Source organism: Trachurus trachurus (genome assembly GCF_905171665.1).
Source record: "Trachurus trachurus genome assembly, chromosome: 9".
Lineage (NCBI taxonomy): Eukaryota > Metazoa > Chordata > Actinopteri > Carangiformes > Carangidae > Trachurus > Trachurus trachurus.
Window position 1 is genome coordinate 8,195,649 of NC_139895.1, and position 26,356 is coordinate 8,222,004.

The window sequence follows — 26,356 nt, forward strand, 5'->3', positions numbered from 1 at the left end:
TCGTCTTGTATCATTGTAAACTGAATGTTTTGACTTCTTTCTTTTGCTTGGTTCAGCATTTTGATATTTTAGATAATTTGAAAAATGCACCGGCAGATGAAACGATAATGAAAGCACTCGTTAGTTGACGTGTGGTTTGTACTTATGACACCAGCTAATGCAAACACTGTTGAAACATGAGACATTATTGATGACATAAGAGGTGGATGTTGGCGTTTTTCCACTTGAGAAACAAAACTCGGCAAAAACCAAGTGACAAGACAAAAGAAGAGGGAAATTCAGTTTCAGTTTAGTTTATTTGAAAAGGGACAATGCACATAAACATTGTAGAAAAAACACATGTAAATGCACCCTAATTAGCTTAAAAAGCTAGTTTTCATCGACTGTCCCTCTGCCAGATTGTACAAGGCAACCAACAATGGAATAAAATATTGTACCACATAGGATAGAACACATCCTGTACACATACTAATGGGGCGACTTGTTGTTTTTGGTTTATGTAATGATCTGCAGTTTGTTTTGTTCTAGAAGAAATGTGATGAACTGGTTCACAACATTCAAACTGTTGAAGCGAAGCAACAGAATAAAACAGAAACTGCACCAGCACCTGAAATATTAGTGTTTTTGTTTGATTTTAAAACAAATAAACAATAACTTATCAGTACAATTTAATCTATATCCGAAGATCTAGATTTTAAAAAATGTGCGTCACACGTTTTTGGTTGTGTAATCTCTTTGCTTGATAAATCTGATACACAAGTCAGCTCAGCTTGCTTAAGATTTGGTGATTTTTGATGTTTTTGTTTTATTTCCTGTTCGTCTTCTTCGTCTTTAGTCGTTGAGGCCTGGAGGGGAAAAGAAAAGCTGCTGCTGTTGTTGGTTAATAAGTAACTGTGTTAAAACAGGAGCTTTTTTCCATTGCGCTCTATTGTCTCTACGTGCTCATTAGCTGCTTTTCAGCCCTTCAGTTGAAGGTCAGTGTCTTGGGTGGAGCTGGAGAGTGACCCGGACGGTTTGTTTAACCACATTAGCTTCACCATGCGTTTCACCTGGAGGCCCGTTGGGGGTGTTGGGGGGGCTGGTGGGGGGGTCGGGGGGTCGGTTCTGCCCCAAACGGCCTCAAACAGTCGTGTTTCCTCTTATAGGCCGCAGATCGTTTGGCTGTCATCTGAGGAAGTCGTCTAATCTTAGCCGTGAAACTTATCCCTACGCTCAGAGAGAGGGAGAGAGCTGCTCGTTCGGGGGGTTATAGGCTCCTCATGGTGATTGGGGGGGCCGGTGGGGGGCGGTGGGCTTGTGCGCTCAGTTGTGTATTTGCTACCTGTAGCCGGAGGTTGGAGGACGTTAATATGAGAGTTACAGGTAAGCTGCATGAGCCGGGCTTTGTTGTTGGGAGGAGGTCAAACATAATGTAACGTCACCACCAGCAGCAGCATTGTGTGTGTGTGTGTCTGCTGTGGGCCGCAGCTCCCTGCGTCAGGTCCTGCAGGCCTCCACCTGCTAGAATAACACTCACCGTTTGTGTTATTTGTTGGAATCAGTTCTTTAAAAACCAGGAACTCATGCATGTGACATTTCAAAGTAGTGGGTCCACCCATGTCGTCTCTAACAGCGTGGAAACCCTCAGGACAACCTGAGCTGTAAAAAGCCTGTTGCATAATAACTCAAAAACAGAATTATTATCTTATATTTTTCAAGTTTAACTATTTATTCTTTTATCAAGTCAAGCTTTTGTCCTTTCTTACTTTTTTTCTTCTTAATTAGAACTGGTAATGCCGACTGCAATGGTTCTGTTGTTTCTTCTTAATTAGAACTGGTAATGCCGACTGCAATGGTTCTGTTGTTTCTGTCACTGTATTTATTGTAACATTGTTGTCGTATGGCTGTATGGACTTTTTGCCCAAGACAAATTTCCCTTTGGGCGACAATAAAGTTAATCTAAATCTAAATCTAAATCCTAGTTCATCTCAGTCGACAGAGTTTAGTAAAAATGTTCAGTTTGTTGATGATTAACTGGAGAAAAGAGAGACGAAGGAGTCCTTTAAAACTGGCTCTGAAAACACACGTCACAGTTTGGATTTATGCATCGATCCAATCTCATGTGGCTTCATAGATCATAAACTTTACCTTTTTATCATTAAAAAAAACAAAAAACGGCATTTACTAAGAGAATATTACCTCTGAGTTGCAACAGGAATTTACTAAACACCTGATAGTGTCTGTAAATATAAAGCGTCCAATATTAGATCTGACCTTGGAGCAGATTTACTTTCAGATTTCGTCCTGTGCTCTCGCAGCTTGTGTGTGTGTGTGTGTGTATGTGTGTGATGCTCTCAGAGCCAATGATGGAAAATACATGAAAGTGAAATATCAGAGTTGTTGATGATGGTGGTGGTGGTTGTGATGAAGATTTCCTGCTCCTTCCTGCAGGTTTGCGTTCTGGCAGCACATGGAGCAGGACGCTTGGGAGATGTTTGGTCAGTGACACGTTCACTGTCTCTTTGCATGGAGTTTGCAACAAGCTGAACTAAAGCTGTGATGGCATGAAGCGTTTTCACCGACCTCAGCCCTTCTGTGCTCTGTTTTCTTTTTCTGCACTTTTATTGTTTTTACCAATAACAGGAAGTGTCTGAGTGGAAGGAATTTAATCAATAACAAAAACTGTTTGGACTAGAAACACTGAATAGACGCTGAACACAACACTTTGACAAGGCGTTTATCATGTAATTAATGCTGCAGGTTAAATATAAATAATGTTATTCTAGAAATATTCTCTTAAATCTCATCAGTCTCTTTTACTTCACACTTAAATGTTGGAGCTTATGGAGTCAGATCAGTAAAAAAAAATGCCCAGAGAAGGATCCACAGGTGTATTTGAAGATTTATATAATGACTCTTTCCACAAAAAATATTTGCGAATGCATGCAAAATACATGTAAAATAATGTTTTTATCTGTAGCCAATCAGATGGCTCCCTCCTTTTTTCAGCCAATCACAGAAATGCATGAAGAAATATTTGTGTGTGCATCAGAAATGCATTTGTGAATCTTGTTTTTTTATATATATGTAGATTTTTAATACTCAAATTTGTATTTAAATGACTTTATTTTGGAGAGAGTTATTTACATATAAATCCCCAAAATACATTGGTGCAGTCATGAATTTTGAGCCTTATTTGACTCCGTCTAACTAACCAACTAATTTGGCTAAAATCTGAATTAAAATGTGTGTTTTTTATTGAATGCAGGGCTGTGTAGGTTAGATGAACATCTGTACAGCTGTGTCTGTTAGGCCACTGAATCATCTGCATCATGATTGGTCCGTGTGAGGCTCAAGGTTTATTGTTGAGATGATCAAGTTTAAGTTTAATGTGGTTTTAAAGTTTCCAACTGATTTATTTCTCTCTTATTTTGGTCTGTCCATCGTCACTCCTCTGGAGGCTTTTATTGTGGAGGAGCAGCGTCTTCTCTTCCTGTTTTGTTTTCTCTCGAGCAGCAGGTTGTTTCTACGACTGATTTTAACGACACATGTTGTAATAATTAGTTGTGGATGAATTTAAAATGTGAGACACGAGGAGGAGGAGGAGGAGCTTCAGAAATATGGCGGCAGTTTATTTGGGTGCTGGAAAAGTTCATCGCCCTCTCTCCTCTGTGTATGTCAGGTCTATAACTGTGTGTGTGTGTGTGTGTCAGGTCTATAACTGTGTGTGTGAGGTCTATAACTGTGTGTGTCAGGATTTAGACTCGTCATCTGAGTGTCTTTATTTGGGCTCGTCCTGTAAACACGACTTCACCAGAACCAGAGGTCGTGTCTGCAGAGACTCTGTTGAGGGACCGTGTGTGTTGAGGGACCGTGTGTGTGACCTTTACAGGTGTTCTGACTCTGTATGTGGATCAGAAGTTATTGATCTGCAATTGACAGGTATAGAGATATTGATCAGTGATGATGAACGCCTCGATGTAACAATGAAACCAACAACAAAACTAAAACAAAAGAACCAAACATTTTTCTTATGAAGGGGATACAGTCTTATCGGATTTATTTTAGAAATGTATTGGAATCCCAGAGGATTTTATTGCGACCAATAGAAAATAAATAGGTTTCTAATAGGACTGTCAAAGAACCAAAACGATTTCCTATTCTTATAGGACTTTTGGAAAGTTATGGGAATCCTAAAGGATTCTATTGGAAAAGATGAAAATCCTATAGGACTTTCTGACTAGGATTATGACTCATTACAGGTGTTCTGACTCTGTATGTGGATCAGAAGTTATTGATCTGCAGTCGACAGCTATAGAGATATTGATCAGTGATGGTTCCCTCCTCCCTTTAAAACGCCTCGATGTAACAGACAGGAGTGGACAATGAAACCAACGACAAAACTCAGACGACAAAAACTAAAGAAGCAAAGTTTTAGTGAATAATATTAATAATCTATTAGTTTAGTTTAGTTGAGGTGCAGGCTCCAGGCTCCAGATCCTCAGTCTGCACATCTGTCCTTCCAGATGTTTCCAACACATCAGTAGTTTCTCTGTGCAGCACATGAAGTCGACTTTTCCCTCGGCTCACATCGGCTCCTGTGTTAGTTTTTTTTTTTAATAAGAGAAAAGCTCTTTTGTTCCAGCTCATAATGTGTCCATTGATAATGAGCAGAACCACACACACACACACACACACACACACACACACACACACACACACACACACACACACACACACACACACACACACACACACACTTACACACACTATTACACACACACACTTAAACACACTTACACAGGAACCTCTGTGTTCATAATGTGGGACTCAGACTCACCTGTGAGAGCAGCTTTTGTGTCACGGGGCCTGAAACACACGTCGGACGCAGGTCGGTTCGTCACGTACACAGAAAATTTCTCCGTTGACATTCACGCCCATAAAAACAACTCTGGTCTGTCAACAGCTTGTGTCGCCGTGACAACTGTTGCTCTAATGCTCTTGTCATCTTGTTGACTGACAGGGATCACACACTGGAAAGTGATTTCTTCAAGGCTTTTATTTTGGTTTAAATGTTTAAAAAATGGGGGGAAAAAAATAAATTGGCAACTTGTTTTTCCAAACAAGCGTCTTACAAGTGAAAATTTGCTGCTTTTTCTTCATATATTTTAAACTTTAAACTAAACAGCTGTTGTTGTTGTTGTTTTTTTTTACTTAAAGAGGAACTATGTAAGTCTGGTTGTTTTTCCTCTGTGTTGCTAACCCTCCTCTCCTCCATGTGCATTTGTTTACAATGAAGGTGGATAACGTAATATACAGTGTTACTTAGACTTGTTTGTCATAATAACACAGTTATAACAACAAGATATCGTTTAGAGCAGCTTAATACTGACGCAAAACTAGTGCAAAAGTGCATAATACATTACATTAATGTCCAGAGGGGCCCAGCAGGGGAAAAAAAGTGTATAAGTGCTTAATACAATGCATTTAGTGCATAATACAATACTGTCCACATACATTACAGCAGCAGAAAAGACATGTATATTTGTGTAGTCATTTATTAAACCATCACAATTATTTCAAGCTGTTTAATTAAGGTAAAAAGTAGCATAGTTAAGCTACAAATCCTGCGTAGTTCCTCTTTAACAACTGATCGATTAGATGAGAAGTCTGTGAATGATGCTCATTGATCTACAGTATGTGCCTCCTCACCTGTGTGTTTGTTTGTCTCTCACCTGTTTCTGACCGACTGTGTCCCTGTGTTGTGTCTCAGTTTGCAGGCTGCATGGTAACCTGGACTTGATGCATGGCAGTTGCATGAGCGGCCGCACTAGGTCTTGTTGTGGGACTGAGAGCACGCAGCTGCAGCCATGGCTCAAACCATGCACGTCAACGCCAACGGCCCAGGTAACAACAACAACAACACAACAATACCTCATGTTGCACTTTATCTATTTGATTTTTTGCCTGCTTTGTTTACTTGAGTGAGTTTGTGTGCATCTTTACTGCAGCTGCATGCACTTGATTTAGTCTTAGAAGTGTCATTTTTGCAACGCGGTCAGTTTTCCCATGGTGCATTGGTAGTAAATGTGTCCCTACATGTGACAGGTGAGGGTGGTGTGTGTGTTCAGTGTGTGTGTGTGTGTGTGTGTGTGTGTGTGTGTGTGCTCATTGTGGCTAAATAAAACAGGGACACAATGAGGCTAAATGTGGAGCAGGTGTCCAGTGTCAGGTCTGTGGTTTGTCTCAGTTTAACGGCTCCTTCGTCACATCTGTGTCCAGTCAAAGCTTTTAATTAAACATTTAGAGACAGAAAATGATCAGTCAGATGATTTTAACTTTTTAGTAAACAGAGTGGTGTGTGTGGTTGTGACAATATTACAAAGATGTGGAGAAAACATGATATATTCAGCATCTATCTTCGCTAATATATAAAATCATATTTGTGTTGTCATTGTGATTATAAACATGAGAAATAAACGCATCTCAACAGGCCGAGAGAAAGATGATGAATTAGAAAAACTAACGGCTCAAAGTCGACAAGATTAAATCCCAGAGAAGAGACACGTTTCACATTAATATTGAACTGTTATCAACAAACTTAAAGGAGTACGTTTACTCTTATGCACACTCGTGCAACTCATATCATCTTAAAATTTTCCTTGTATACATTTTATACAACTTTCTACAAATCATTATAGAGTATAAACAAGAATGAATGTATGTGTTTTGGTGCATTGCTTGACATCATTTAGTTATTTATCTTTTCCTTTTGATTTATCATATCGTGTCGACTTCAGTTTTGGTCAAGTGTAGGAAACATCTGCTGAACATTTATCCTTGTTTCATTTAATGATTAAAGGGTCTTTGTTTCTTTATGGGTTAATATATTAATATATTAATCCTTTGTGTTCACTATGCTAGTTTTGGCAACATTTGAAATTATTAATAACTTCAAATGGTCAATTAATGGGAAAGATTAAGTGCAGGCAGTTATAAGCTAAACAGCTTGAACCTACTCCTGCATGTGCACTCGATGGAAATGATCTGATCTTATTCATCAGTCTAAAGAAAGTTTATTATTCATGTAGATGAAAACATAAAGTAGCTCCAGTCCAGTCAGGTCTCTGCTGTGTTTGTTCCTGTGGTTTTCTCAGGAACATCTCACTTGGCTGCAGGAATGTTCAGCAGCAGAGAGGAGGAGGCTTGTTTCAGTGTGTGTGTGTGTGTGTGTGTGTGTGTGTGTGTGTGTGTGTGTGTGTGTGTGTGTGTGTGTGTGTGTGTGTGTGTGTGTGTGTGTGTGTGTGTGTGTGTGTGTGTGTGTGTGTGTCTCTCTGTGTGTGTGTGTGCATCCGTGCGCTCACACACTCCGCTCCATGTAGAGAAGATTTCCACGGCTCAGTGTGAAATAAACGCCGTCAGCTCTGAACACACACACACACACCTGCAGTCGGCTCACATTCCTGGGAAGACTAACAGGAGAGAGTGAAGCTTCTCGCTCCCAAATCCCTCCAGGAATGCACAGGAGACACACACACACACACACACACACACACACACACACACACACACACCTTTTTCTTAGTGTTGCAATCTCCTCAAGCAAAGAAATACTATAATGTGTAGATTTGCTTCAAGGATGTTTTTAATTGTCAGTTTTTTAAAAAGCTGAGGAATGCTACACTAACAGAGCAGAGCTAACACACACACACACACACACACACACACACACCCCTGCACGCTGTATAAATAGCTGCTGTGCGCTGTTGGCCGTCAACATGCCACAGTGGTCACCTGCTGCTGCTGCAGAGGAGAGAAGCTCAGGAACAGGTTTCTGTTGGAGCAGGTTGGAACCAGGACGCTGCAGGAAACTGGATTTTTTATTTTTATTTTTATACAGTAATTAAGAGTCTGATAGGGGCAGTAGTTTCTCTGAGTCTGTGATGTTTGTCTTTAGATTCACACCGTTAAAGGGATAGTTCAACATTTTGGCATAATCCCTATAGTCATAGCAGTAGGTTCGTTACCTTTAATTGTCGGTGCAAGCTGTTTTTAGAACGGCGGAGCAGAGCCGTGAGCTGCTCAGAGCTACGCTACGGAGGCTAATGGGATTTCTTGGTTTCCCTCATCAAATTCATCAAATACACAATCCAACAACTCCACAAACGCTCTGGTGGACACGACAAGTTGTGACCTGCACATTCACCACGCTATGAGATAATAACACAACGTTACCAGACAGAGTTGTTTTAGAGATAAATGCAGAGACTGCTTGATGAAAAACTGCTTCCGACGGAAACGTGCATCAGTGGTTTTGCATGAATTAACCTCTAAAACAACTTTTATTATAAATTTCTCTAAGATATATTATTTTTGGACTTTTTTAATGGTTTTATTGTGACAGGACAGTTTGAGAAACAAGAAATCAGTAGAGAGAGTTTAAAGCTCAGGAGTATAGTCTTTCTTTGAACTTTTTTACTTTTGGTGTCATACCAACAGAGATGAAGTTGATGCCTGATGTTGAGGGGAGAACAGGGGGTTGGTCTATTTTTATTCCTGCTGATATAGGCGCTGTTATGATATAATTATAGGTGGTTTGAGCCTCAAACACAAGACAATACTGTTGTTCTATTTCTAGTCCAGTGTGTGCAGTCAGACTCAGTGTGGTATGTGGCAGCACATTCTCCAGATAAAACCTCAGATGATCTCTATTCAAATTGAGTAATAGGGACTTATGTAGAAATATGACTCCAAAAACATATTTTTTTCTGATTGTGGTAAAAATATTTCAACTTCCAGTGCGCTGTAAAACCTTCTCTGTGATAATTTATACTGATATTTCTTTTTATCTTTTGTTTTTTACATTTTAAACTCTGACAGCTACGATTTTCAATGTAATTTGTTGCTTAAAAACAATTTCCTGGTGGCAAATTAAAGATAAAACAGAACAACGTCAGATCTGCTGTGGTTTAAAAACCCTGCAGAGTCACTGACTGAACTGCAGTTCATTAAAACCCTAAGTAGTGTTGCGATGGACCCAGCTGCCACTTAAAAACACCCCATGGTACCTAGTGTGTGTGTGTGTGTGAGAGAGAGAGAGAGTGAGAGAAACACACCACTGTGTTTTGTGAACTCAACACTATAATCATCGGCTGCTCTGGACTCTGTGTGGTGATTCAACAATGGCTGGTGAATGAACGTAGCTGTGGCTTGTTGAACTGGGACTGTGGCTTCTTTGTGCAGATGTTGTGTGGGTGCAGATGTGAAGAGTGTGTGTGTGTGTGTGCGCAGCGAGCTGGTGACAGTAGTGAAGCTGTAAATTAAAGAAGAAAGGATGAAGCGGAGGAAGACAAATTGTTCCTCCACAGTGAAGCGTGTCAGAGCTTCAATAGGAAACTACACGTGTTCATTTAGGACGAACAGAGACGAGATGGTGACGTAGTTCAGAGTCAGAGGACAAAGACCGGACAGGTGGAAGGAAGTGAAGGGTGGATGGATAGAAAGAGATAGATGGAGAGAGGGAGGGAGGAAGAGATGGATAGAAAATCATGGATGAAAAGAGGAATGGGTGGATGGACAGGTAGATATGTAGATGGATGGACGGATGGATCAATGGATGGAAGGACAGAGATGGATGGATGGATTGACAGTTGTGAACAGATGGATGGACGGACAGGTAGAGATATGGATAGATGGGGCAGATGAATGGATGGGGATGAATAGGTAGATGGAAAGAAAGAGATGGATGAAAAGTGGTGTAGGAGCCAATATTATGTTAAAGAAAGTTGAGAGTTTTACTGTAGATTACAGTGTGTTTTATATTGGTTTTGGTTGTGTTATGACATTATTGACTTTTATTGCATAGATGTCAAATTTACCACAGCACCTGAAGTAGGCGCTGCTCATGCATACTGCGTTAGGCGCTGCACATGCGCATTGTTTTGTTTTGAAGAACTTGTGCAAAGTACAAGACGTGGATTAGCGATTAGGATTAGAGTGGTAATAGGTACAGGGGAAAAAAGGTTTTTTGACCGTCACTTTCAGATGTTACCGTCACGTTAAGATGTTGTGGACCGTTGTGAAAACCAAGAGAAGCTTGGAATGGTGTGTATTGATGGAAATACCTGGATTATGCAACGAGAAATAAAACAACGAAACTACGAACCGACTCTCCGGTGGTTTGTGAGTAGTTAAGGAACACAAGACAGTAACATACGAGTCGAGCCAACTGTACCAGCCTACTGCTAATAAATCGAGTGGCTTTGGAATTAAAATCTACGTTCGCCACTACAAGTGGGATGGATGGATTGACAGTTGTGGGTGGATGGATGGATGGATGGATGGATGGATTGACAGTTGTGGGTGGATGGATGGATGGATGGATGGATGGATGGATGGATGGATGGATGGATGGATGATGGATGGATGGATAGAAAATCATGGATGAAGAGAGGAATGGATGGATGGACAGATAGAGATATGGATGGACAGTTGTGGATGGATGGATGGATGGATGGATGGATGGATGGATGGATGGATGGATGGATGGATGGAAGGATGGAAGGACCGGGATGGATGGATGGATTGACAGTTGTGGGCGGACGGATGGATGGACGGGTAGAGATATGGATGGATGTATGGATGGATGGATGGATGACGGGTAGAGATATGGATGGATGTATGGATGGATGGATGGATGACGGGTAGAGATATGGATGGATGGATGGATGACGGGTAGAGATATGGATGGATGGATCATGGATGGATGGATGGATGGATGGATGGATGGACAGGTAGAGATATGGATGGATGGATGGATGGATGGATGGATGGATGGATGGACAGGTAGAGATATGGATGGATGGATCATGGATGGATGGATGGAGGGATGGATGACGGGTAGAGATATGGATGGATGGATCATGGATGGATGGATGGATGGATGGAGGGATGGATGACGGGTAGAGATATGGATGGATGGATCATGGATGGATGGATGGACAGGTAGAGATATGGATGATGGATGGATGGATGGATGGACGGACAGGTAGAGATATAGATGGATGGACGGACGGACGGGTAGAGAGATGGATGGATGGACAAGTAGAGATGTGGGTGGATGGATGGATGGATGGATGAATTGACAGTTGTGGACAGATGGATGGATGGATGGATGAATTGACAGTTGTGGACAGATGGATGGATGGATGGATGGATGGATGGATGGATGGATGGATGGATGGATGGATGGACCGGCAGGTAGAGATGGAGACGATGGATGGATTTTATTTATTTTAACCCATAATTCCCCAGACCAGCTGTAGTATTACGACCTCATCTCATTGTTTTTGGTTTATCCTACATCTACACTCTATTTTACTGTCTCCATGGTAACCACACTTTACCGGCCATCCACAACAAGCAAAAAAAAACATAAAATCCAAACATTTTCTAAGCTTCTTCTCCACTTTCTGTTTTAGTCCTCAGTTTCCCATGATGCAGCAGCAGAACTCACACACACACACACACACACACGCACACACACACACACACAGCAGTCTCTTTGTTTGTCTTCACCATGTATGAGAGAACGAGGTGGGCCGAGTTTCTCCTCAGAGTCGTTGGCACAGGAAGTCCAAACAACATTTCCCTTCGCTCCACATCGGCTGCAGAACTTTTACCAGAACCACAAAACACATGACATCACATCACATCACATCTCAGATCCAGGTCCAGGTCCTGTTCACTGCAGGAATGTGCAGCAACTTATTGTTCCTTGTTGTGTTTCCTGTATTACATTGTGCGTCGTTGAGCTGCAGAGTGAGAAGCTGATCACACATCAAACACTGGCTCCACTTCACTTAGTGAGTGAGTAATTAGGTGCATAGAGCTCAGAGCAGCAGAGCCCGGCCAGGAAATACCAGGACCTGAGACTGTGTGTTAATGTGTTGTGTTAGTGTGTGTGTGTGTTAGTGTGTGTGTGTGTGTGTCCCCTCTCCACCCAGGCGCTTGCATCATGCTTTGCTTTCACTGCTTGTAATGCACAGACAGTTATTCCACCCTGCAGCTGCATGATGACTCTATGTCTTCAGGATTGTCAAGTGTTGATGTTAGTTTATCACAGATAAAGTCAGGATTTGGTTTTTTTACCTTTCCATAAAAAACAAATCCTGACTTTGTCTGTGATAATAAACCATCAAGAACAGGAACAATTGAAGGATGAGGAAGAGGTTTTTACGTCTTCACAGTTTCAAAAAAGTAAGAACAAGGCTCAAACTCTTCACTGCTACAGTTTCTCACTTCGCTTCACTTGTAAATCCGTCTTGTTGGCTCGTCTCCTCTCTCCAGTCGTCCTCCTCCTCTTCCTCCTGCCTTCATTAGCTGAGTGCAGCAGGGAGCAAAAGGAGGAGGAGAGGAGCTGTGAGGCGTGTGCTAGCAGGTTTAGTTCAGGCCTCACTTCACTTCACTTCACTCTGTTCTGCAGCTCAGAGTGAGACAAACTGCACCTGGTTTAATTAATCACAGATTTGACTGTTGCAACTTACTCATTTTTCCTTAAAAGATGTTCCTTCATATGGTGTTTAGATGATGAAGATCCAAATCCTTTAAGGAGACACTATGCAGGGTTTTAATCTTAAAGGGAAAGTACAACATTTTGGAAAATTGGCCCATTGCCATAATCCCTATAGTTTTAGGAGTAGGTTCGTTACCTTTAGTTGTCGGTGCAAGCTGTTTTTAGAACGGCGGAGCAGAGCCGTGAGCTGCTCAGAGCTACGCTACGGAGGCTAATGGGATTTCTTGGTTTCCCTCATCAAACTCATCAAATACACAATCCAACAACTCTAAAACGCTCTGGTGGACAAGTTGTGACCTGCACATTCACCACACTGTGAGATAATAACAGAACGTTACCAGACAGAGTTGTTTTAGAGGTAAATGCAGAGACCGCTTGATGAACAACTGCCCCCGTCATGCAGGGGCATGAATTTACCCCTAAAAATGTAATGTAATGTTTTCTTGATAAGTAATGTAGATGATCTGTGTTCAGTCCTTCACCAGACCTGGAAAACCTGGATGCAGAACATGTTTCTCCTCCAGTTTTGTGCAGGAGTAATTATCTATCCATCTATCCATCTATCCATCTATCCATCTATCCATCTATCCATCCATCCATCTATCCATCCATCCATCCATCCATCCTTGACCTGTCAGCACATTATTATTATAAACTGTGTAGTGTTGTGTAGAGCAGCCTGTAATATCTTCAGTGTGTGTGTATAAATATAGTGAGGTGAGTGTTTCTGAGCTGCCCGAATCAGACGCTGATGATAACACACAGCCGATTAAAGCATCAGTGATTTATAAGCGGTGGATCGTTTCTGCTTCTCTGGTTGGAAGACAAACAACTGGCCGACAGATTTAGACCAGTAGCTTAATTTATTCTGTCTGTCTCTCTCTCTCTCTCTCTATGGATGTTAAAAGGCTTTTGTCAGCTCTAAATATAAACTTTTAACAGAGCCAGTGCAAAAAAAATAAGCCAAGGCCCCACTTGTGTGTGTGTGTGTGTTTTTCTTCCAGTATTTAACTGGCCTTCAGAGAAACATTTAAAAAGCAAACACAGGGAGATGATGCTGCAGAGAAAACACAGAGAAACACACACATACACATATAAACCTGTAAATGTCTTTAACATGTGACCCCCAGGTTGAGTAATTAACCTTCCTCCTCCTCCTCCTCCTCCTCTGATATCAGTGTGTTGAACTTTTAATCTAAAGAACAACTGGGCTCCGTCTGCGGCCACATGGTTCCCGTTAGAGCCTCTGGCCCGGAGACGCTCTGCGTGGAGCTGCAGGAATTTATTTAACGGCCCACGTTTGTTTTCTTTCTTTTCTTTTTTTTAAACACAGAATATGCAGTTGCAGTTTTCTTTTTAACGTCGGGGTAATTGCACTGAAATATTTTAATATCCCAGCTGAGAGAAAGAAGAAGCGGTGGTGGTGGTGGTGGTGGTGGAGCGGGCAGCCGAGGCTCTGGACTTCTCTATTTTTAAGTTGTTGACTCGTTGGCACTTGCGTGATGTTTAGAGCAGTAATTAAAAACCTGCTCCGAGTGTGAGTCGACGTCTTCAGCTCCCGTGACCAAAAAAGGTCATTTTATTGAAAAAAAAGTACATAGGTTAAACAAAGTGGGTCAATGATGAAGTCAGTTTGGGTCAATGGTGATGATGAGTCACACTGATGAGCTGGAGTCTGTTGTTATCATAAACACACACTCACACACACTGTTTATCTTGACTCAATCACTCACACACACAGTCACACTGCTTTACTGCAAATAGAAGCAAATGTGGATTCATCCGCTGCTGAAAATAGTCCCACCACCCCCAAAACAAATCCACCGTTTCCCTTTTCCTTAGCTTGAAACTACAGCACCCAGAAACTAAGAGAGGGACACTGTTCAGTCATCTGCGTCCACAAACTCAAATTTACCCATCGATTTCTGTCACACAAGAACTTTTAATTTTAAGAATTTGTCATTTCCAGGCGGATTTTGAGACCAACTTGAGTTTTAAAGGGATAGTTCAACATTTTTGGCCCATTGCCATAATCCCTATAGTCATAGCAGTAGGTTCGTTACCTTTAATTGTAAGCAAGCTATTTTTAGAACGGTGGAGCAGAGCCGCGAGCTGCTCAGAGCTACGCTATGGAGGCTCATGGGATTTCTTGGTTTCCCTCATCAAACTCATCAAATGCTCCAAAATGCTCTGGTGGACGTTACAAGACAGAGTTGTTTTAGAGTTAAATTCATGCAAATCCACTGATGCACATTTACCTCTAAAACAACTCTGTCTGGTAACGTTCTGTTATTATCTCATAGCGTGGTGAATGTGCAGGTCACAACTTGTCCACCAGAGCGTTTTGGAGTTGTTGGATTGTGTATTTGATGAGTTTGATGAGGGAAACCAAGAAATCCCATGAGCCTCCGGAGTGTAGCTCTGAGCAGCTCACGGTTCTGCTCCACCGTTCTAAAAATAGCTTGCACCGACAATTAAAGGTAACGAATCTACTGCTAAAACTATAGGGATTATGGCAATGGGCTGATTTGCCAAAATGTTGAACTATCCCTTTAAGTGTGTGTTTGTGTGTGTGTGTGTGTGTGTTGTCACATTTCTGAATTTTAAAACACTTAAAATGTACCTTCTCTTTGAGTAAAGGACAGAAAACCAGAGACATGGAGGGAGCAGTTTGTCTTAAAGTTTTATCTCAACGGAGGTCGTTTTGTTTCTTTTTTTAAACTTCCTTAAATGCTATCAGGCCTGAGTCATACAGGCTGAGCCCAATTTGGTAAAACTTTTTTTTGGTGGGGGGAAACTTTTCAGGATATCGCTTCATCTACCAAAAATGCCTCATTTTGTTGGTCGTTGCCCACAGTCGTCTAATCGCAGGCAGGGAAACTAAGAAGCAGAAGAAGCAGAAGCAGAATGACACGAGTCTGAGAGAAAAAAAGAAAAAGCTGCCGATTGTGTCCGAGGTGTCGTCATGGTGTGTGTGTGTGTGTGTGTGTGTGAATGTAATCCCCCGTCAGATTGACAGTGTAACAGCTGTAGATAAGTGGGCCGGGCCCTCGGGCTCTCGGTTCTCTCGCCAGCGTCGCTGTTGTCGGCTCCCTGTCACTGGGGCGCGACCCCTTCAGTTGTCCCTCGTCCATGAGGTCACGGCTCAGCTGTCGGGGGTCCCGGCGGTACCAGAGGGCCGCTGTCACTCCGCTGTGTGTGTGACGCTGACACGGCCAGTGGGAGGGAGGGAGGGAGGGAGGGAGGGAGGGAGCTCGTGCCAGGGAGAGAGGGAGAGAGGGAGTCGGCACAAGACCGTGACTGTGCTGCTTCACAGGGATTATTTATACCAGGACAAAAAATAACAGGAAGTCCAACACAGAACAGAGTCACAGTTTAGGAATATACTGTGTGTATATACAACCAGCACTTCAGTTGCTGCTCATTTATTTTAGTTTTCTTTCCAAGAAATTGTCAGAAAACGGTTCAAAACTATCCACAGTTTATAATTATCATCATATTTGACAATAAAAAGCAGCAAAACCTTTTGATTTTAGGGACTTGATGACACTTTTTGCCTGAGAGGTTATCAATTCATTCAGTATTATGACTCTATTGTCAAAGTTCAGGCTGATTCTGATTCTCAAAGGATCCCTAACCTTACAGAACAGAGTCACAGTTTAGGAATATATACAACCAGCCCTTCAGTTTCTGCTCATTTATTTTAGTTTCCTTTCCAAGAAATTGTCCGAAAATGGTTCAAAACTATCCACAGTTTGTAATTGTCATCATATTTGACAATAAAAAGCAGCAAAACATTTTGATTTTAGGAACTTGTTGACACTTTTTGCTTGAAAGATGATCAATTCATTCAGTATTGTTAGTCTACTATCAAAGTTCAGGCTGATTCTGATTCTATTGATCAAAGGATCCCTAACCCTACAGAACAGAGTCACAGTTTAGGAATATATACAACCAGCCCTTCAGTTTCTGCTCATTTATTTTAGTTTCCTTTCCAAGAAATTGTCAGAAAACGGTTCAAAACTCTCCACAGAGCCTCAGATTTATAATTAACATCACATTTGACGATAAAAAGCAGCGAAACCTTTTGATTTTAGGGACTCGTTGACACTCTTAGCTTGAGAGATGATCAATTCATTCAGTATAAGTACTCTACTATCAAGGTTCAGGCTGATTCTGATTCTATCAATCAAAGGATCCATTGATCAACTCGTAGTTTCAGCAAAAACAGCAGTTTCTATCAACAAGTCTTTGAATGACAGGCATTAAATGGCCGTTTTATTGATCCAGTTCAGTTTACGCATCTCAAATGCGTCTAGTTTGCTTCTTCTGTACTGTAAATTGACCTTAATTAAGCAGTTTGAAGACATTGTATGATTAGAATTGGGGTTAAATTCATAAAATCAATGGCAAAGTGATGGAAAATTGATCAACGTTATAGCTCTGTCGTGGGCGATTCATATAATCCACTGATCGACTTGAGTTTTTTTGGCTCTAATTTTCAGTGTTTTATAGATGAAGTTGCTTTATTGTTGTAAATGGACATTTGTGAAGCAGTTTGGAGACATTTTATGATTCTAATTTGGGGAAAAAAGTGATAAAATGATGAAAAAGTTGCTTAATGACACATAACTTGCTATAAAAAATGTAAAATTACTTGTCGTCTGCCTCCACATACAGTAGAGAGAGTTATTCACACGTCGTGGACTTTGATTTATGTGTGAGAGAGCTGGAGCTGAAGGTGTAAAAGTTTGACCTGCACCAGCCGAGGAAGAGAAGTGATTTGTCTTGAGAACAGGCCGTTATTGTCGTGACTTCACCTCCTCCCTCCCTCCTTCCCCCTCGCTGCCAAATAACACGACGGACCGGGAGACTCTCACTTATTTGGGGAGGGAAGCGCTCCGGCTCGGGATCGTGCTGCAGGATTGGAGGAAACAGCTGTCCAATAGTGAGCAAGAGCCGGAGCAAGAGCAAGAGTGCTGTGCCTAGTTTACACCAATAGTGTGTGTATTTTTCTTTTTTTTTCAACCCCCCCTTCCTCTCCACGGTAGAGAGAGAAAGAGAGAGAGAGGATTGAGAAAGAGTGAGCAGAAACAGTACATTATATCCTGTCCACTCACTGAGGAGGAGGAGAAAATGGAGAGAGAGCTGCTGCAGCAGTGAGTTGAGTGAGGTGAGTGAAGCTTTTAACTACAAGGTGCTGCTGAGGCTTTAACAGCAGGATTAAGCCCTGGTTCAGCTGTGTTTGAGCTGAATGGGGAGGATTGAAGAGAAACACAGAGGGAGAGAAACACACAGAGAGAGAGGGAGAGCCTGTTTGCCGGCGCTGGGCGGACTGGGGAAGGAAGAGCTGGGCTGTTTATTTCCAGCCTGTGTGTTTGCTTTAGTCGGGGAGAGTTCCAGGCATACCAAGAACAAGACGCTGTATTTAGCCGACACAGTGCAGCAGTGGCGTTGGCGGCGTTGGAGCCTCCTAATCTCTTGTTCACTCAACTTGACAGAGCAGCAGCAGCAGCAGCGTTCAGAGCCGAGTCGACCTGTGGAGTTTGGACCTGGATTGATCTAGAGCTGCTGCTGCTGCGTTAAACTTTTCTTTTTTTTTCTTTCTTGACAATATTGACACAGTGTTTGTGTGTTTTCCCGTCTCACTGACCCCGTTGGCTTCTCACCCGCCGCTTAGCCAACATTTGTCAACAATAGACTGTTTATCTGTAATAAGCTTTGTACTTTACACACACACACACACACACACACACACACACACACACACACACACACACACACACACACACACACACACCTACCTCCCCAGGCGACATCACTCACATTCAACCCCAACATTTGTTTTTAATTTTGACAGGCAGGGTGGTGGTGGTGGCGGTGGTTTTTTGTTAGTGAGTTATTGTTGTTTTGCGTCACACAGTTGGATCGCACAAAAAAAAACGCCGCTTTGCCAAAAACGATTATAAAACGCGCGTGCTTCTCCAGCAGAGACGTCAGAAACTCAAACTTGAGACATGCTGGTTCTTGTCTCAAATAATTACTGATTGTCAGCGGTTGAGGAAGCACTCAACTTGGGATGTCACTCACAATTACTTGTTTTCACCATCAATCACGGTATTAAACGCCACAATTAATGGATCGTAAAGATTCCTAAATACCGTCGCTTTCCAAAAAAAGTCGGAAACGTATTGGCAGATGTGCACCAAAGATAAATGCACAGATACTGGTCCATTTACCTAATGTAGCATTGAATTGGTAGGAATTTAAATGCTAGAGTCAGTATGTAACTTATTTGGCTTTTTATTAGCAAAAATCAAATATGTCTTTCACAAATACGTATTTCACTGAAGTGGAATCACATCCGCATACAAATGAAAACTTTCTCGTACCTTAGAATGAGTCGTTACAAGTCGTTACAAATACATAAGTGGGCGACGCACCGAACCGAGGCGGCCATGTTGCATCGCCATTTTTTACGTTGAGTGGCAGCGTGACCGTAGGTAACCACGGAAACTGAGCGGAGCTGTGGGCTCGGCCTGTTAAAACTGTCACCACTGTGTAGTGTGAGGAAGGACGGAGGCACCGGTGTTGCATTCAGGTGCAGTCAGGCAGACGGCCGTCGGCAAACCAACCGGATGTAATTTTACTCAACGAGAGAAAGACGGTAAAACGTGGGTCAGGTAAACAATACGACGTCACTATGGCAACATATTGTCACGTCTGTGTTGTTTTGCCTCGTGCTGGTGGACCACTTGTTTACATAGACGCTTGTTTATCCTGTTACATGCAGCGTCTGTTGTCTGTCTGACGTCTGCCCGATTTCACGTGAATGCAACATCAAGAATACGTTCAGATATGCAACCGCACCGCTAGATGGGGGGAATTCCTACATATTATACCTTTTAAAAGTATAGAATACAGTTTTTTAAGATTTTGTGTGGGGTTTTTTGTCATAATTTTAAAAGAATAATAATTAGTTAAGAAAATATTTTTATCAGTAATTGTTTTTATCAATTACTAGACATTTCCCGAACCCAAGGTTGAAAAACACTGGACTAAAACGTTGTTCTGTTTGTCTTTTTGTGTTTCAGAACGAGGACAACGATGCCCGAGCGCAGACAACGACGAGGACGACAAGGACTCGGTGGCGCCCTACTACGTTGAGACGCCGTACGGTTACCAGTTAGACCTGGACTTCCTCAAGTATGTCGACGACATCGAGCGAGGGAACACCATCAAGAAGCTGAGCATCCAGAGGAAGAAGCCCAGAGCGGCCCGACCCTCTGCGGCGCCGCGGGGCAGCAGCAGCGCCCCGGCCGAATGGACCTCCACCGACTCCTTGTCCTCCTCCAACAGCGACGACAAGCAGTCCTCGCCGGTCTTCTTCGCCGCCGCCGCTGCCCGGCCCCAGCAGCAGCAGCAGCAGCCGCCACTGACCCCCACGCTGTCCAGAGCGAGCTGTGACGCCGCCGTCGTCCCGCTGCACCACCAACAACACCAACAACAACAGCTGCTGCCTCCGCCCTCGCCGCGGTTCGCCGCTCGCCACAACCCGCAGGTGGAGAAGACGCTCATGGAGACGCGGCGGCGGCTGGAGCAGGAGCGACTCCTCATGCAGCCGCTCGCCGCCGACCCGCCGGCGCCGCCTCGCCGCCGCCTCGCCAGCTACAGCGGCGCCATGGGCTCCTCCAGCTCGCTGTCCTCGTACTCGGGCTCCGTGGCGCCGAGTCACCACCACCAGCCGCCGCCGCCGCCGCTGCCGCTGCCGCTGACTCTCCCCGTCAACGGACACCTCGCCAACGGAGGAGAGTACAACCCGTACTACACGCCGTCCGTGGGCAGCAGCTCCATCCGCCACAGCCCCATGAGCTCCGGCATGGCGACGCCCGTCACCAACGTCAGCCCGTTGCACCTGCAGCACATCCGCGAGCAGATGGTGGTGGCGCTGCGGCGGCTGAAGGAGCTGGAGGAGCAGGCGAAGACCATCCCCATCCTGCAGGTGAAGATCGCCGTCCTGCAGGAGGAGAAGCGGCAGCTGGCGGCGCAGTCCAAGAATCAAGCGCCCGGCGGTTTCCGTAAGCGCTCCTACAGCGTGGGCTGCGTCGAGCAGATGGAGAACCCGGGCGTCGTCCCGAAGGAGCCGGAGCTGCACATCATGGAGCCCGAGGCGCCAGAGCAGAGCGCCCAGCGGCTGGAGGAGTTCCGGCGTTTAGCGGCGGAGGTTCAAGCTCTGGAGACGACGACGACTTCGACGACGCAGGAGAACAACAACCTCAACGCCAACCACCACCACGCCACCAAGCAGAAGTCCATCGGCACCGTTACCGACGAAAACATGAACAACCTCCCCAACGGCGCCAATCAAAGCGACCGCGACGACCGCCGTTTCCGGGACGCGGGCGTAGAAACGGAGCGGCGGGAAACGCGCAGCGCGGCGGTGGGCGTGACGGAGGCGATGCTGGGCTCGAGCAGCGAGGCGGAGAAGGAGATCGAGCTGCAGCAGCAGACGATCGACGCGCTGAAGGAGAAGATCTACCGGCTGGAGACGGCGCTGAAGGAGACGACGCACCAGATGGAGATGGCGAAGCTGAAGCTGGAGCTGCAGGCGGCGGCCGGCGGCGCCAACAACCGGAAGAAGGCGGACAAAGGCTCGATGGCGCGGCCGGAGATGTACAACGCCTGCGTGGAGGCGAAGGTGCAGACGCGCAGCCACGGCGTCGGCGGCGATGGCGACCACCTGGAGGAAACGCAGAGCCGCCACAGCGTCGGAGTTTCCTGCCGACCGTCCGTCGCCAGCGTCGCCGCCGGCCCCGAGCTGCCGATGGACCGCTGGGAGGTGCGGGAGCGCGTGGCGACGGCCGACCAGTGCGTCGGGAGCCGCCGCGTGGAGACGAGTCACCGGCGGGTCGGCACGGACGCGGCGAGCGTGTGCGAGGTCGGCGTGAACACGGAGGAGTCGGTGGACAGCCTGGCGCTCTGCAAACCCATGGCGGAGCTGAGTAAAGAGAGCCGGAGCGTCGGCTGCGGCGACTGCTCCGTGGACGTGGTCGTCGGTCCCGTCAAGACGCTGCTGTCCCGGGGGACCGACCCCGAGCCCCCGGCGAGGACGGCGGACGCCGGCGTCACGGCCGCCCCCGAGCTGGCGACCCGGCAGACCAACACCGCCGAGGCCGAGGTCACGGACAAGTCGACCAACACGAGAACCGCCGTCCTCGCCGACTCGTCCACCGAGACGACGACGGCGACGTGGGCGACGTGCGACCGACAGACCAACACGACGGCGACGGAGACGAGGACGGTCGCCGCCGGGGACGGGCTCGTCAAGGACGTCCACGCCGCGGCGAAGAAGACGCGCTCGGTCGCCGTCGGGACCACCACGGACGCCGCCGTCGGCACGACGAGCTCGGCCAAAACCAAAGAATGCGGCGTGGGGCCGGTCAGCGTCCAGGAGAACTTCCTAGTCGGATTAAAAACCAGAAACATCGCGTGCGGACCGTCGCAGCCGCCCGAACCCGCCGCCGCTACGACAGAGGTCACGGTGGAGGTCAAGACGGAGGCCGCCACTCTTACGCCGCCAACAACGGCCGAGGCGCAGGGCGGACTGGACCACTACATCGAGCGCGTGCAGAAGCTGCTGCAGGAGCAACAGATGCTGCTGGCGGAGAACTACAGCGAGCTCGCCGAGGCGTTCGGACAACCGCAGTCGCAGTTCGGCTCCATCAACAGCCAGCTGGTCAGCACGCTGTCGTCCATCAACTCCGTCATGAAGTACGGCAGCGTGGAGGACATCCTGAAGCTGCAGGCCGACGCCACCATCACCGCAACCGCTGCCGACAAAGGTGAGACAACCAACCACCTTCTTCTTCTCTTCCTCCTCGTTCCTTCCTCCTCCGTTTCCTCGTTCCTTCAATAGTTGGAAAACCCAGAGTTCGTGTGAAAACTGGTTTTGAATCGGAGCCTGAGGGGAAGTTTGATCTGTTTTCTCTTTTTCTTCAATTGTGGTTTATTACACAACAGAAGAAACTAGTTTCATCTGCCTGTTTTTTTATTTTTTATTACAGCTGGAACATTTTAAAAGAGAAACATTTGAACTTAATGACTTAATGAATTATCCAGCTTTATTTAAAAACAAGAGGAAAAGAAGGTGTTGGCGAAGATTTACTAAACTAAACCCATCAGTTATTTGTAGGGATGTCCAATATTGAACGATAACAACCAATACCGATACCCCCACCCAAAAAAAAACAAATTTTAGGTCATACATTCATTATACAGTGGGGAAACTAAGTATTTGATCCCCTGCTGCTTTTTTATAAGTTTGCTCCCCCACAAAGAAATGGGTGGTCTATAGTTTTTATGGTTGGTTTATTCTAACGGAGAGACACAGAATATCCACAAAACATCCAGAAATAATATAATCATATAAAGGTTCTAAATTAATTTACATTTGATCAAGTTAAGTGAAATAAGATCACATCTGTGTAGTTTGGTTGCAGCATCATCGACGCGTGTGTTTATTGGACAACAGAACAGCGTGTAGTGAGAACATGTGGAGTATTATTGTGCGTCTGAAGTAGCGGCGAGCCATCGGTACGAAATCCAGGCATTACATCATCAGTTTAAAAAAAACGATAACATTATGGACCGATATTACACTATTATTCTAATATCGGCCCACTGGTTTTATCATTTTATTATCAAAACCCTAGTTATTTCCTTTTTTCTTTATAATTATTCTATTTCTTTAATTTTAAGAAAGTTTTGCCGAATAACCAGAATGTAAACATACACGAGGCGAATGAGAAGCAAACACAAAACGCACAAGAAAAAGGATAAAATTATAGATTCATATCAGATTTTAAACCAAAAGAGAAACAGAATCTGTAGAATCTAATATAGTTATTGGTTTATTTATGTATAAAACGTTGTGTGTTTTCTTTCTTTTCTTCTCAGATTCCTTTGAAAAGTCGTTAAAGTAATGAAATAATAAGTGACAATAGAAACAGAAAAACTGATTATTGAACAGACAAGTTGTAGTTTCAGTGATATAACATCTGCAGCACTGACAAACAGACACAGATGTGGTGTGTGTGTGTGTGTGTGTGTTGGACCCAGCTTGGTTCACGCTGATGGGATCGGACAGGCCAAACTTATCTCTGACCCTGAAAAATGCAGCGGGGGGATTTGGACGTGAACCAACAATGAGCTCATTTCTCCTCGGAGCCAGTTTTAACGTCGCACAAAAAAAATGGGCCACTTGTTGATTTAGCGGACCGCCCTGCCTCCCTCCACCGACACCTCGCTGCCTCTGCTGCTGATTCATGGCTCGCTACCCGTTACATAACCTGCATTCAGGCCGGCTGGTGCATGAACGCAGCACGTTGATTGTCTGAGCCGTGTGTGTACGTGTGTGAGAGTGTGAGTGAGTATGAGCTGGTTTCTGGTCGGTTGCTGGCCTCTCTTGGCCCTGACAGATCATTAAATGCACCGCAGCTGAGCCTTCAGGGCCACCGTACTTCTCACAATCATAAGGAGAGAGCCTTTTTAGATCAGAGAGCAGATGGTCGACGTGTAGAAATATTCACAATAAACAGTATACAACATTTTATAGCAAGTACACACTATTAAAGCCCCAGTGTGTAACTTATTTGGCTTTTTATTAGCAAAAATTAAATGTTGCTTTCATAAATACGTATTTCACTGAAGTGGAATCACAGCCGCATACAAATGAAAGCTTTCTGGTACCTTAGAATGAGTTGTTACAAGTCGTTACAAATACATAAGTGGGCGACGCACCGAACCGAGGCGGCCATGTTGCATCGCCATTTTTTTTTACGTTGAGTGGCAGCGTGATCGTAGGTAACCATGGAAACTGAGCGGAGCTGTCGGCTCAGGGAGAAAGTTTTCCAGGTAGCGCCTGTTCAAACTGTCACCACTGTGTAGTGTGACGAAGGACGGAGGCACTGGTGTTGCATTCAGGTGCAGTCAGGCGGATGTCATTTTACTCCACGAGAGAAAGGCGGTAAAACGTGGGTCAGGTAAACAATACGGCATCACCATGACAACATATTGTATTGTCACGCCTGTATTGTTTTGCCTCGTGCTGGCGGACCACTTGTTTACATAGACGCTTGTTTATCCTGTTACATGCAGCGTCTGTTGTCTGTCTGACGTCTGCCCGATTTCACGTGAATGCAACATCAAGAATACGTTCAGATATGCAACCGCACCGCTAGATGGCTACATATTATACCTTTTTTAAGCATTAATAAATACTGAATTCTTATAACGCATGAATACTCATTAGTATTATATTGTTTGATTGTGATATGGACCTGTGTCTGAAATAAAGTTTATAAATATGTAGTTTATAAATACAGTTAATGCTTATCAATGGTGAGTAAAACATTTTTAACTGTTTATAAACTACATATAATGAGTATTCATGTGTTATAAATGATTAATTCAGTATTTAAAGCTCAACTAATGCTTAATAGTGTGTACTTATTATACAGTTGTACCGATTTTACAAGTTAACCTAAAGCAGTCAAACGGCTGCAACTTCATGTCACGACATATTTGGATTTGACATTTTTTCTGAGATGAAACCAAAAAAACATCCATAAATATGAAATTATAATCAAAATAGTTGCCGATTATGTTTCTGTTGATCGACTGGTCGATTGATCTCTGCAGCTCCTCTTGTACTTGTACAGTTTCAGAGCTTTTTGTTCCACATTATTGCAAACCAGGTTGTGCGTTGACTTTTGTTGTTTACTTCATTCTGCAACTGTGAACTGTGTTTTTCTGTCAATGCGACATCACATCATAATCACAGAGACGTCATACAGTTTTATTTGATGTTTTTGTTTCATTTTGCTGAGGTTTAGTTTAAGATTTGTCGTATAAATGAACCAGACAGCAGCTCATTAGCTAGTTTAGTCAGTTATTAAGGAATAATAATAAGAAGAATGATGATAAATGATAATAAAATACAATTTCTGACTCTTTTTCTTCTTGTGTTTCAGAGCTCAGTCAGCAGCCGAGCTCTCAGTCACAACAACAACAGCAGCTCAGCGCCGCCGAGCAGAAGAGTCGTATGGACCTGCAGATGTCGACAGCGCTTCACGGTACGACAAAAAAACAAAAACCAACGAGCCACCAAATCCAGTTTTAATTTCCTACATCTTGTACGTACCGATAAGACGACATGATATACAACTTTATTGTCTGTTTCCATGGAAATCTGTGCTGTGAACCACAAGCTCCACAATCTAATCATCATTTATGAACTTGGCGAGGGAGTCGCTCAAAAAAAAAAAAAAAACGTCCCTGAAAACAAAACCAGAAAACACACAAATTGTTTCCATTCATAAAGAGGAAACATGTTTGAAGTTTTCTATAAATTGCAGATGGCTGAAGTTTAGATAAGAAACTCGCTTACCTTAAAGGGATAGTTCACCCAAAATTCAAATTTCACTCATTATCTACTCACCCTCATGTGGACTAAGGGCTGGGAGAAGTTTCAGAGTCCTCCGTGGCTTCTCTGAGTTACAGGGATGCATGTCCATATAACAAATATATAGCAAATGGGCCTCACTTTTCTTCGTCCAAAAAGACACACCAAAAAACATCCAAATACCTCCATAGTGCTCGTCTGTAATGTCCCTTTTGTATTGAAGCCCCAACGTGAGAAATTGTTCCGAAAAAAATTAAATACGTCTATATTTTAAGCTTGTTTGTAGCGGAAGCTCCCAGCACTGCTCTTCCTGGTCCGTCCAAATCTCGGCGTCAGTGCAA

The 26,356-nt window shown here is 44.1% G+C and overlaps 1 protein-coding gene across 1 annotated transcript in view; it reads left to right on the forward strand.

The window, feature by feature from the left end:
- Positions 1-1,273: 1,273 nt before the first annotated feature.
- kank1a (KN motif and ankyrin repeat domains 1a) overlaps positions 1,274-26,356 on the forward strand; it is a 39,154-nt gene continuing 14,071 nt past the window's right edge. The window contains exons 1-4 of the mRNA XM_083979920.1: positions 1,274-1,362; positions 2,431-2,477; positions 19,648-22,395; positions 25,585-25,686. Coding sequence (XP_083836046.1) covers positions 2,450-2,477; positions 19,648-22,395; positions 25,585-25,686 — 2,878 coding nt within the window. The 5' untranslated portion in view covers positions 1,274-1,362; positions 2,431-2,449. The remainder of the gene's footprint in view (positions 1,363-2,430; positions 2,478-19,647; positions 22,396-25,584; positions 25,687-26,356) is intronic.